At 43.3% G+C, this 12,500-nt stretch overlaps 1 protein-coding gene across 1 annotated transcript in view; it reads left to right on the top strand.

Moving 5' to 3' along the window:
- Positions 1-12,500, top strand: part of LOC147019828 (complement C3-like) — a 143,730-nt gene that overhangs the window by 76,927 nt on the left and 54,303 nt on the right. Inside the window, exons 9-14 of the mRNA XM_085894594.1 lie at positions 388-508; positions 873-988; positions 2,374-2,550; positions 3,381-3,578; positions 3,711-3,899; positions 9,202-9,360. Coding sequence (XP_085750720.1) covers positions 388-508; positions 873-988; positions 2,374-2,550; positions 3,381-3,578; positions 3,711-3,899; positions 9,202-9,360 — 960 coding nt within the window. The remainder of the gene's footprint in view (positions 1-387; positions 509-872; positions 989-2,373; positions 2,551-3,380; positions 3,579-3,710; positions 3,900-9,201; positions 9,361-12,500) is intronic.

Genomic DNA, 12,500 nt, shown 5'->3' on the forward strand with positions numbered 1-12,500 from the left:
AGGCTTTTGATATGGAACATATGTGCTATTTCCTCTCTCTATCGATGCCTAACTCCCTTAATAAATCCTCTATGTAAAACTTTTTACAAACTACCACTAAATGAATGATTAGCTGCTTTATCCGCCAGAGCTATAGCATACTTCTCATGCAGATCCTGAATATCCTTACAAACATTAAGCTTACTCAACAATGGTCTTCACCTATACTGGGAAAACAAGCCTCGACTCCTAAAAAACTTAATCCTGTGGTGATTTAGTGGAAACAGTCTTCTCAAATTATATACAGTATGATCCTTTTCCCATTGCAACAACATCCTTTCCTGAGACATATTGTGCATTATTATTTTCAGTTTTGCTTTAAAACCCATCATCTTGTCATCCACACAGTTTGAACAAGGTGAAGCCACGCACACCTTGAGGCAGGAACATATCCTGGAGCAATATCCCGATCCCAAATTGCTGCTCGGACAGTCGCTTTATGTTGAGGCTTCAGTCATTTCTTCTGACGGTCAGTATTTGCACAACTTATTCTTCTTTCAACAACAACAAATTATTATGAAAACACACTTTGTCTCATATATATATATATATATATATATATATATATATATATATATATATATATATATATATATATATATATATATATATATAGGGAAATTACTTAAATATAGAAGAGAGAGCACTGATTGTGTACAAACAATTACATAATGGTGTATTCATTCAAAATACTTTGTTATAATTATTATTTACCATAACTGAGGTGTCTAAAGTTTAACAATGGTATCAGTGAAACAAAAAAATAAAAGCTTTGTGAAAATGTGACTGTTGTGAGAATGTTCATGACATTGTGCTGTTTTCTGATCTTGCAGCCGGGGTAATTGAAAACGCTCTTCTCGATGACATTCCAATTGTGGCTTCTCCATACAGTATCAAATCAAAATGGACTGTGCCATTTTTCAAGCCTGGTGTTCCTTACATTTACAAGGTAAAAGCAATGAAATGTACATGAAGGAAAAAGCGACTCGTTAATGTATTGATCAATGGCCATCCTGATGCAGTCTACTTTAATTTCTTTAGACGTGGCATTCAAGATCTCTGAACGAGCTTCTCACAATATAGTTCAAGACACACTCATACCTTTTTATTTTTCAGTTTACGAGTCGATACAATTCGGAATTAAATTTTGGGGGGGATATGTATGATTATAACATCCGGTCGCGTGGCGATAAGTACGCGTGTCGCTGAGCATGGCGATAAGAAGATGACAGCTGAAGTAAGCGAATCCATAGATGTGTTTGGCTGATGACTGTTCCCTTGCTAATGGGTCAGAAATGCATCTCCGGATTGATTCCTATTCTGAGGGTAGGCTAGCATTGGCACAGAGGCTTCGGAAGCTTTCAAGCTGAGTGCCACTGGAGGGGAGGAATGCAGTAGCTGACATTCATTGAGCAGTGGGTTGTTCAGTGTTTTATCACAGACTTATTCAGTCAATTCTGTTGACATATAGTTACCTTTCCATCAATTTACTTTCCTGAGAAACCTTATCAGTCTTATGGTTAGTGAATATTATGTTGTCAAAGAAAAATCACAGCATCAAAAAAACAAAAATATTCATAGCACCCAATTCAAATTCCCATACCAACAAATTTACTTACAAATGGAATCTGGTACTCCTTGCTAATGCTTCCACTTTATTTTCAGGCACATGTGAGGTGTGCAAAATGCAAAGGTATTTATTAATCTCGTTAAAATTTGACCCAATGTGACTCCAGTCCAGAAAAATCTCCTCGCTTGCCTTTTTCTGTGAGAGACGCTGTCTCACAGGAGCTGAAAAAGCTCGTTAAACTGGATGTAATTGAGCCAATCAATTCGTCAGAGTGTGTTTCACCAATTGTAGTGATAACTAAGAAAAACGGAGGTTTTTGTCTGTGCGAGGATTTAATAGAACCAATTAGAGCAGATGTGATTGATGGATATCCTCTTCCGCATATGGAGGAAATGTTCACAGAGTTGCAAGGGGGCACACTTTTCTCTACAATGGCTCTCCAAAGTGTGCACCACCAGGTGGTTCTGCATGAGGACAGCAGGAATCTCACTGCCTTCATTACGCATGAGAGACTGTTTCACAACAAACGCACCCCTTATGGGCTTGCTTCAGCACCAAGCTGTTTTCAGAGGATGATGTCTGCCATTGTTAAAATCCAGCTCGGAAAAAATACAGTTTTAAAAACCAGTTTATCATATTCCCGTTACTGTTCCTGCAACAATATTATTCACTTGTTAAACAGTGAGACTTGGTAAGGTTAACGAGGCTTGTGAAACAGCGATTATTTATTTTGTGTGGGTGCTTTCCCATGTGGCTGTGTGCAGACTCTCGTGGTGAATCCTGATGGCTCCCCTGCAGCTGGAGTCCCTGTAAAGGTGTTGTACACATTTTATCCCTTGAGTGGAAAGTGGACCTCGAAAAACACGAGAAGTCGGGAAGATGGCATAGCTGTTCTTGTCATCAAAACACCTGGAGAGGGCCAACAAGAACTGAACATCAATGCAAGTTCCTTCATGATAATATTGTTACGTTTGTGTGGGGGTTGGGGGGGAGAGGTTAGATATCACCATAGAGCAGAGAGGAATGTATAAAGTAGCATGGTCCGTGCACGAGTAGTTAGCCATCTCAATGTATAAGTAGGAAAATGTCAGCTTAATAATTGTCTTGCTTCAATAGGTGCCATACAGGGGGTGCTGCATGGTAATAGTTGGTCAGGAATTATGGTTCAGGAAATTGTGTGTACAACCTCTATGTCAACCTCTACCGGGAGGTGCTACGAACGCCTCCCGGGGGGAGGGGGGGTGGGGGGCGGAGCAATAAATCGCCTTGGAGGGGTGGATCGTTTCCCTGGGAGAAGAGGGATGAGCTAATCGGGCAGTTGGTCAAAGCATTGGAGATGACAGAGTAAGGAAGTCTGAGGAGAACGTGACTAAAAGTTGGTTGGTCTAAGGAGGTGAGTTTTAAGGAGGTCATCCTGCCTGTCTGTCTTCGTCCTGTGCCTGTTCGTCCTGCTTTCCTGCCTCTGCCCATTTTATCATTCCTGCCTTGCCCTGTTTTGTCGATCTGCCCATGTGCTTCACCTCGTTATCGTCCTGATCATCATCTGCTCACCTCATCATCCTGCTCCTCATCCTTCCTCATCACTTGCTCGTCCCCACTGCTGCCAGAGCTGAGTGCCCTGGTTTTTGTTCCCTTTCCCCTGTATGTGACTGAGCCAGAGTGAGGCAAGAGATACTGCAGTGAACTATCCTCCTGCCCTTTTGACTGGAAATTAGTTCATTTTATCTGACTTCTGTTGACTCTACCTGTTTGTACTGTCTGTTCACACTAGGTCCAGACTGAGGATGAACGACTTGAACAGTCCCAACAGGCGGAGGCATCATTTACTATCTCATCATATTACTCCCCAAGTGGAAGTTTAATTCACCTGAATACCCGTGATGAAGTAAAATCTCCTGGTGAACACATCGTTTTCGATGTAGTCATCAAGAGCGTCAACACTTTCAAAATTTCACACTTTAACTACTTGGTCAGTCTTATTTGATATTGTCATCTTCTTTGCTTAATATGTGCAGTGTTGTTCACATTCAACTCTTATTACTTGACGCATTCGTTACAACTCATTCAATCATTCAAGCATTCCCACTGTTTCTTATGCCAGGTGATCAGCAATGGAAAGATACACAACTTTCTGCAGGAGGGTCGCAAAGGCCGCACCACTTCAGTTTCCCTGTTATTGACGCCTGAACTTGTCCCACAATTTCGTTTGGTGGCCTTCTTCATTCTACCCTCTGGCGAGCTTGTCTCAGATTCCATTATTATTGATGTAAAGGATTCCTGTCATGCAAAGGTAAAATAATAACAACTGCCAGTAAGTTATTACTTCACAAGGATTTTCCTTTGTGAGTAAATATTTATAATATCATTCTTCCTATTTCTCTACTAACTTTAATTTTGCCTGTTTATGCAATAAGGATTCCTTTGGCAGAATCCTCTAAGGAGTAATATGTGCTCAGGGTAAGTTCTCGGTCATCATTTACTACTTTCGATATCCTTTTGGGGGTCCTCGAGGTGCTGAATGAGGAGCCGGAGCTGCTGGAATTACGGGTTTCCTGGGTCAAAACTAAGATCCAAGCTTTCAATGACATATTGGATGCTGCTGTCCTGTCTGTGCCTGTTTGTGGTGAGGATGTTGAGGTCGTGGAGAGATTCACTTACCTTGGCAGTGATATTCATGTCTCTGCTGGCTGTGAGTCTTGCTCTATGGATGTGAGACTTGAACTCTGACTAAGGATCTGAGATGGAGACTTAATTCCTTTGGTGCCAGGTCCTTCGCAGAATCCTTGGCTATGGCTGGTCAGACTTTGTGTCCAACGAGCGGTTGCTGAGAGACTCAAATGAAATTTGTTATCTGCATAGTCTGTGAGCATCAGCTGCGGCTGTATGGACATGTGGCTCGTTTTCCTGATGCTGATCCTGCTCACCAGATTCTCTCAGCGAGGGAGTCTCGTGAGTGGAGGAGGCCAATGGGCCAACCACGTGCCTCGTGGTTGCAGCAGGTTGATCGGCATCTCAAGGAGATAATCACCTGTCTCTGTTATCATCTGAACTCAAGCGTTTGGACATCAGTATTGCAGCACTCTCTGAGGTTCGGAGACTGGATAGTGGCGAGATCATGGTGGGTGGTCACACTTACTATTGATCTGGTCACTCTGATGATTACCATGCCCAAGGAGTTGTTGTAGCTGTGTCCAATAAGCTGACTACAGTGATAATTGAGGTAACACCGGTCAACGAGCGTATTATGAGATGAAAGATTCGTCACACCTTGGGTCTCATTTCCCTGATCTCTGTCTATGCTCCAAATGAGGCGAGTGATCTCACCGTGAAGGACGCATTCTATGCCATGCTCGAGTCTGGTTGATCAGTGCCCCAGACGAGATACTATTCCAGTCTTGGGAGATTTCAATGCATTGAATGGAACTGATAGGGATGATTATGAGACATGTGTTGCTCCCCATGGTTCTGGAACTGTGAACCAGAATAGCACTAAGTTCCTTGACTTTGCAAGAAGTCATTGACGTAGGGTGGCTGGTTCATGGTTTCAGTGCTCACAGACTTATCGCTAGACTTTGTATTCCAACGCTGGTCATGTGGCAAATGAGATTCACCATGTACTCGTTGATGGTCGCTGCAGGGTCTACTGGAGTGCTCAGTTCCTCAATACTTACCACCGGCTTGTTGTAGCAACTCTGAAGTTGCAGCTTAAATCTAGGAGAATGGTACCATCCCAGCCTCGGCTGGATGTTGGCAAGCTCAAGGATGAGCGGGTAGCTGAGGAGTTTGCAAACAGCAGGCTGAGTGGAGATTTGGGGGGTCTGGGTGCTTTGGGGGATCCTGAAGAGTTGTGGAGTGCTTTCAAGACCACCGACCTTGATGTTGCCGGTAGATGTCTTGGAACTCACCATAGGGCAAAGAAGAATTTTGCCTCTCAAGGGACACTGGATATATTGACCAGCGCCACAGAGCCAGGCTGAATGGCAGAGCTGAGCTGTTCAGGGAGCTGAGGCGTAAAACTGTACGTGCACTACCGGTGGACAAGGAAGCCTATTTGCGAGAAATCTGTGAGGGGATAGAGCATCACCTCTGGTCAAGTGATTCTCATCCTGCTTACAGGGGAATTCATGCATTGCGTTCCTCCAAGCCCATCTCTCAGTGTACTGCAGTTACAGCAGAGGGTGGTGGGCTCTTGTCAGAGGAGTCCAAACTGAAGGCCCGCTGGGCTGGTTATTTTCAGCGGCTGTATAGTAGGACATCAGGGGTGTTGCAATCCCTATTGCTGACCCTCCCATCAGCTGTGGTCCACCTTAGTTTGTGGGAGCACAGGCTGTGGTGAACTCGTTGAAATCTGGTAAAGCTCCAGGGATCTGTGGCATCCATGCTGAACTTCTCAAGGCTGGTGGAAATGCTGCACTCATGTCGTTGCATGCAGTTCTGTGCTCTGCCTGGAACACAGGCATCATCACAACTGACTGGAAGAGGGACCTTGTTGTCCATCTCTGGAAAGGGAAGGGTGATCGCCAAGACTGCAACAACTACAAAAAGGTGACCCTGCTCTCAGTGCTGGGCAAGGTCTTTGCTCGGATAATTCTTGATAGGGTTCCCCACCATCTGCTTGAGCACCAGCATCCAGAGCAGTCAGGCTTTACACCAAATAAGTCAAGGATTGACCGTATCCTTGCTCTTCAGGTCCACACCGAATGCAGGTGAGAGTTTCGGCAGGTGCTGCTTGTAGCCTATATTGATCTCTGCAAAGCGTTCGATTCAGTGAATCGGGATGTCCTCTGGAGGATTCTTGGTCTTTGTGGGGTGACACCAAAACTGATCGATCTGATGTCTGAACTCTACTCTGGTACTGAGAGTGCTGTGAGATGTGGTGATACCATCTCTCACTTATTTCCAGTTGTTACTGCAGTTTGTCAGAGGTGTGTTCTGGCCCCCACACTTTTCAGCACTTGTATGGACTAGATTCTGGGGAGGATGTCTGAGAGATCAAGCTGCGGTGCTTCATTTGGGAATGTCAAGATCTCTGACCTTGATTTCGCAGATGATGCAGTCATCTTTGCAGAGACTCTAGATATCCTTTGGGGGGCCTTGATGTGCTGAAAGAGTTGGAGCCACTGGGATTACGGGTTTCCTCGGTCAAAACTAAGATCCAGGTTTTCGATGACATCTTGGATGCTGCTGGCCTGTCTGTGCCTGTTTGTGGTGAGGATGTTGAGGTCACGGAGAGATTCACTTACCTTGACAGTGATATTCATGTCTCTGATATTCATGAGGTCAACAAACATCTCAGGTGGGCCTGAGGAGTCATGGATTCACTGGATCATGGGGTGCGGCACTGCCGATACCTGTGCGGAGGATGAATGTCCAAGTCTTCAGGTCTTTGGTGCTTCCAATCTTGCTCTATGGATGTGAGACTTGGATTCTGACCAGGGATCTGAGATGGAGACTTAATTCCTTTGGTAACAGGATTCTTTGAAGACTCCTTGGCTATTGCTGTTCGGACTTTGTGTCCAACGAGCGTTTGCTGAGAGAGACTTAAATGAGATTTGTTACCTGCATAGTCCGTGAGCATCAGCTGCGACTGCATGAACATGTGGCTCGTTTTCCTGACGCTGATCCTGCTCACCAGATTCTCTCAGCATGGGAGCCTCGTGAGTGGAGGATGCCAATGGGCCGATCACGTCCCTCGTGGTTGCAGCAGGTTTATCAGCATCTCAAGGAGATGGGGCTGGGCCAGGCATTTGCCTGGGGGATGGCCAGACAGAGGCCCCTGGAGTACTGGAGGAAAGTGGACACAGCGCCGCTCTGCTCCAGCACATGCTCCCATACCTGACCTGACCTGACCTGACCTGACCCCCATCTCAGACATGGAGCCTCGCAGATCTTTCAAAGTGATTGTTGGATTTACAGTGACATCCCAAACCAGTTTCCTGCTTGCACAGCTGCTGATTTTGGATGGGTGACCTGATCTGGGTCGAGTCTGGGTGGTATGATACGTCTTCCACTTCTTAATGATTGATTTTACCATAATCAAAGCGATAATGAGTGACATTGAAATCTTCTAATAACTCTCTCCTGAACGGTGCTTCGCCACCGCTTTATGTCTGACTTCTTGTGAAAGGTCCTTGGTCTTCAGGTTTGTCTTGTTGGTTGACAAAGTGAGTTACACTTTAAAACTTCTTAGTTAAGTGGGGAGCTTAATTTTTAGCTCACTTGGAACATAATTCCACATGGAGCAGATACTTGCAACTTATTCTCTGAAACTACACATACAATTTCGATGAAACTTTACCACAACCTTCATCACCCTGTTTGTACCAAAGTTTGTTTTTGGCATTAATAAATTCGGGGTCTGATAGGGTCTACGGAGGGAGTTTACAGGGGAGTTGCCCTCTCCCATCCCCCCCCAAAGAAGTATTGCTTTATTCTTAACGACACACAATTCTGATGAAACTTGACTACAACCTTCATCATCCATGATGTACCAAAGTTTGTTCAAACTATTTTGAAAAGTTGGGGTCGTAGGGGGTTTATGGGGAGGGTTTACCTCCATAATGGTTGTTTGCTTTCACGTTGGTTTATTGGTACATTTTGCTGATTCAGGCCTATGTTGACTTCCTCCTCAGTATCATTATTCTACCAGGTAAGTGCCCAGGGGTATTGCCCTTATTTTTAAGTTAAACAACTGATTACATACAGGTGAAACCTATTATATTTAGTTTGTAGCCTTTGAAACAAATAATTTGCTCCTGAAATGATTTAGTGTTAATTTGGCAAAGGGTTTGAATACTTATGCAACTGAGAATCATCTTATTATCTCTGTTACTCTATCTTATTCACATCTTATCTGCATTTTTTTTAGCTTTATATCACTTTGGACTAGTTTGTGAAGTCTCTCTATATTAAGTTTGATTTGAAGTCATCATGAAATAAACTCAGGTGGTACCAACATGTGAAAACTTTGTAGGGGGGGGGGTGAATACTTTTTGCAGGTCACTGTACATTGGAGTGGATTGATAATTAATCTGTGCATGCCAGTGTAATCATAAGGTTTATGCTCCTTGTAAAAGATAACGTTCATGAGTTCGAAATTTGAAGGAATAAAGGGAAATATAATTGTCAATGTGTGAGCAGAAGTTGAATAGATTTTGTTTACTCTTGAAATTGTGCTTGCTCAATTCTTTCTTCTGTTGGCATCCATGGTGTAAGTTTGAACTCATGCAAAGTATATTTGTTGTCAATAGCAAGGGCTATATCGCTCGGCTCATCCTTGTGATTGTATGACAACGAGAAGGTCATTTATAACCTTGGGGCGATGGCACATCATTGCTTCAGGACAGTCATTTGGACCTCTGACACTCTACCAAGACCCAATCTCATGACATCTTTCTTTATTTATTATTGTCATTATCAGACCTAATTATCGTGAACATTCATCAACTTTTCTGAAAATAAACTGAAATTGTTGTTCCTAAAAACGAAAACATGAACTGCATATCAAAGAATTTAAGAATATATTTTCACACATGATGTTTAATGTTGCCATCTTCTTTATCAGTCATTTATCTCATACTTTGCCTCTACAGCTCTCACTGAATGTTGCAGGAGGCTTGAAAGACCATTATAAACCAAGGGATGTTATAAACTTTGAACTGTCTGGAGAAGAAGACTCTTGGGTGTCTTTGTCATCCGTGGACAAAGCTGCTTATGGTCTTTACAAGCACAATAAACTTACTGGCAAGAAGGTAGGTTTAAAGTTTTCTTAGCATCATGCCATTCAAAAATCCATCAATAAATTTATTCTCATCTCGATCCATAAACATGCTATTTGTGGGCTGTTCTGAGCCTTTCACTTGTTGATGCAGCTGAATAATGACTGGTATAATAAGAAAGGCTACTACATGGAGTCAGTCGAAAAGTTTGTAGAGTGAGAAGCTCAAACAGGACAATATTCATCAAATGTTCATATTATTATTATTATTATTATTATTATTACTATTATTTGTAGACAAAGTCAAGGCTTGTGGATGAGCTAGAACACTGAATGGTTCAGGGCGTGACAGAACAAAAGGAACAGCAAAAAGAAGGGGAAACACAAACAGCAGGATAGAAGGACAAAATAGAGGGAGACTTGCACATATAGTGAATGTGGGATAGAGGAATGGTGTAAAGGGTCTTAGGGGTCTGATAGGGTGGCATGAACAAGATTGATACAAAATCAAACTTCAAGGAAAAACTGGAAATTTTTAAGGAGGTGGGAATGGAGGGGGGGGTGGTTCATGGAAGTAGAAAAGGTAATGGTTTTGGATGGGAGGGGGATAATCTGAGATGGTGGTGCACAGTTGTCTTAAAGACCTGGAGGGAAGAATGAGATTTAAGAGAATGCGGAAGTTGATTCCACACATGGCGGATGGGAAAAGAGGAACAAATTAATGGAAGAGTTTCACCAGAAGGGGATTTATGGTGGACTACGTGCACCCTGAAGATATCTGGGGGTGGGAGGGGGGGGACAAAAACAGAGAGGGCAGAGGGTGCAGGACCAGAAAGGAGGTGAGAGAAGCCAGGGAGGACATTTTTCATTTTGATATCCATTTATATCAACAATTAACTAACTCCATTTATCCTTCAATCTGTCTCGCCAGAGAAATAAACAACAGAGAGAATTGCTTTGCAATACATGTCCCCTTACGATGTAATATATGTCCAAAAATGGCATAACTCGGTGAAAAATTGACGAAATACCCTGAAATTCGAACTTGTTTTCCAACTTATCCTGATAAATCCATGCACCAAGTATGAGTTGAACATGCTAAAGGGTATGGGGGAAAAGTCTGAAAAACCACAAGTGGGACAGACCTGGATGGATGGATCGACAGATGGAGAGCAAACCTGTAATCCCCTCTGATGAAACCGGTTGGGGAGTCATAAAAAGAACAGAGAAGACCATCAATGATGTGATTTTTGACGTTTATTGCTGAATATTCAGCAAAACAAAAACACTCCTTCATTGACCTCTCGCAATGGCACGTAACCGGAAATGAATTGTCGCCTCAGTAATAAAAGCGGTAATAAACAATATCTCAGGCACCTTTTGAATGAGGAAGCTGATATTTGGACATGATGGTGACAAAGTGATTTGGAAATAAAGGGTGTTTTTGATTTATTGATTAATCAATTAATCGATTAATTGTTGAATTTTTCGACAATTGGTCAATTAAATGATTTTCAAAAAATTACAGATTCGGAAGAAACAGTGGTGGTTTCGGTATGCCATTCACCAATTGATGAAGAAATTAATTATTTTACGATTCTTATTTATTTATTTGAATTGCGCAATTAATCAGTCAATTATTGCACACCGCTCTCTCCCAATTCCTCTCCGTGTGATGCACGGTGACATCGCCGAGCGCCAAAGGCACCCAGGCAATGTCGCCGAAGGCACCGGGCGTCCAGGCCCAGTTACCACTGAAGGTGAAGGAGGTTATGTTTTCACCCCTCTCTGCCTGTCTGTCTGGCTGTCTGTCTGTCTGCCTGTCTGTCTGCAGGATATCTCAAAAAGTTGTTGACAGATCCGGATGAAATTTGGTGGGCAGGTTGGGTGTGTAACAAGGAAAAACTGATTAGATTTTGGAGAAGATCCGGATCCGATCCGACGACGATAATTTTTAAGTGATTCTTCACCATTGAGAGATAGGGCTAAAAATGATAGAGCACAATGTCTCAAAAAGTTGAAGACAGATTCGGATGAAACTTAGTGGCGTGGTTAGGTGTGTTACCACGACTAATTGATTCGATTTTGGTGAAGATCCAAATCCGGATCTGGATATGATAATTATTTAATCTTTAAAGTGATTCTTCACCATTGAGAGATGCAGCCAAAAATGATACATGGCCTGATATTTCAAAAATGTATTGGGCCCGATATGTTCTTGCGGATCAGGCATTCCGTGGTGGAGGTATGCGTTCCACCGAGTGCCCTTCTAGTTTATTTACTTATTTGGGATGGGGGCGGTGTACTTTGAATGTAGCTCCACTTGTCTTGATACTGTTGTGGAGGTGGCCGGGTTTGACTCCCACTCCTGTCAGCAGTTGTCGTTGGGGTGCTGGGGTTCGAATACCACTGCCGAAATTCGTGGTAGCCAGACGGTTAACACCAACCAACCTCTCGGGACGGGCGAGCGGTCCTTATTCCTAAGAGGCGGACACGCTCATTGACATGGATTTCAGCGTGCGCTTGAAGGGTATGGCGAACGCCGCTGTATGGGGAAAGATGACAGAGGACAGTGGTGGATAGAGAAGGAGTTCTTGAAATTGAATGGTAGGGGAAATGGAAGGACAGCACGAGGGGGTTTGATCCACGATCCCCATCATAAATACACAAATTAAATATATTAGAAGGGAATATATTTAATGTAACACAAATATTTATAATGACAATAATGAAGATTATAAGGACAATAATATAGCAAATTTAATGAATAACTCTGATGATCAAGGCCTCGCACACACAGACGCAAACACAGACAAACGGTGACAAACGAAAATAAAACCCCGTTTTAAAAAATAAACTGGTGCTCAGCCTGACCAAGGGCTAGCCCTCATCGATCTCATGTTGGGGAGCTTTGGCCGGAATGTGCACTTGCAAGCAAAAAGGCGCTGTCTCTTGTGGAGCCCGGGAGGAAGGCGCCTCCACCATCCACGTGCACACACAGAATTGCGCTTCCCTTGTAGTAGCTTTCCAAACTCTACATTAGCAAATCTGGCTAGCACCTCCTCGATTGGATCCAGACGTGAACTCCACCCTTCTCCATCTGCTCCAAAGCCCCCTCGCCAAGCACACACTGCACCTTCGATCCTCCCCTCTCTCTTTATTATCATGTCTCCT

This window comes from Eptatretus burgeri, chromosome 9, assembly GCF_056783735.1.
Source record: "Eptatretus burgeri isolate ZD-2024b chromosome 9, Ebu_testis_v1, whole genome shotgun sequence".
NCBI classification, from domain to species: Eukaryota; Metazoa; Chordata; class Myxini; order Myxiniformes; family Myxinidae; genus Eptatretus; species Eptatretus burgeri.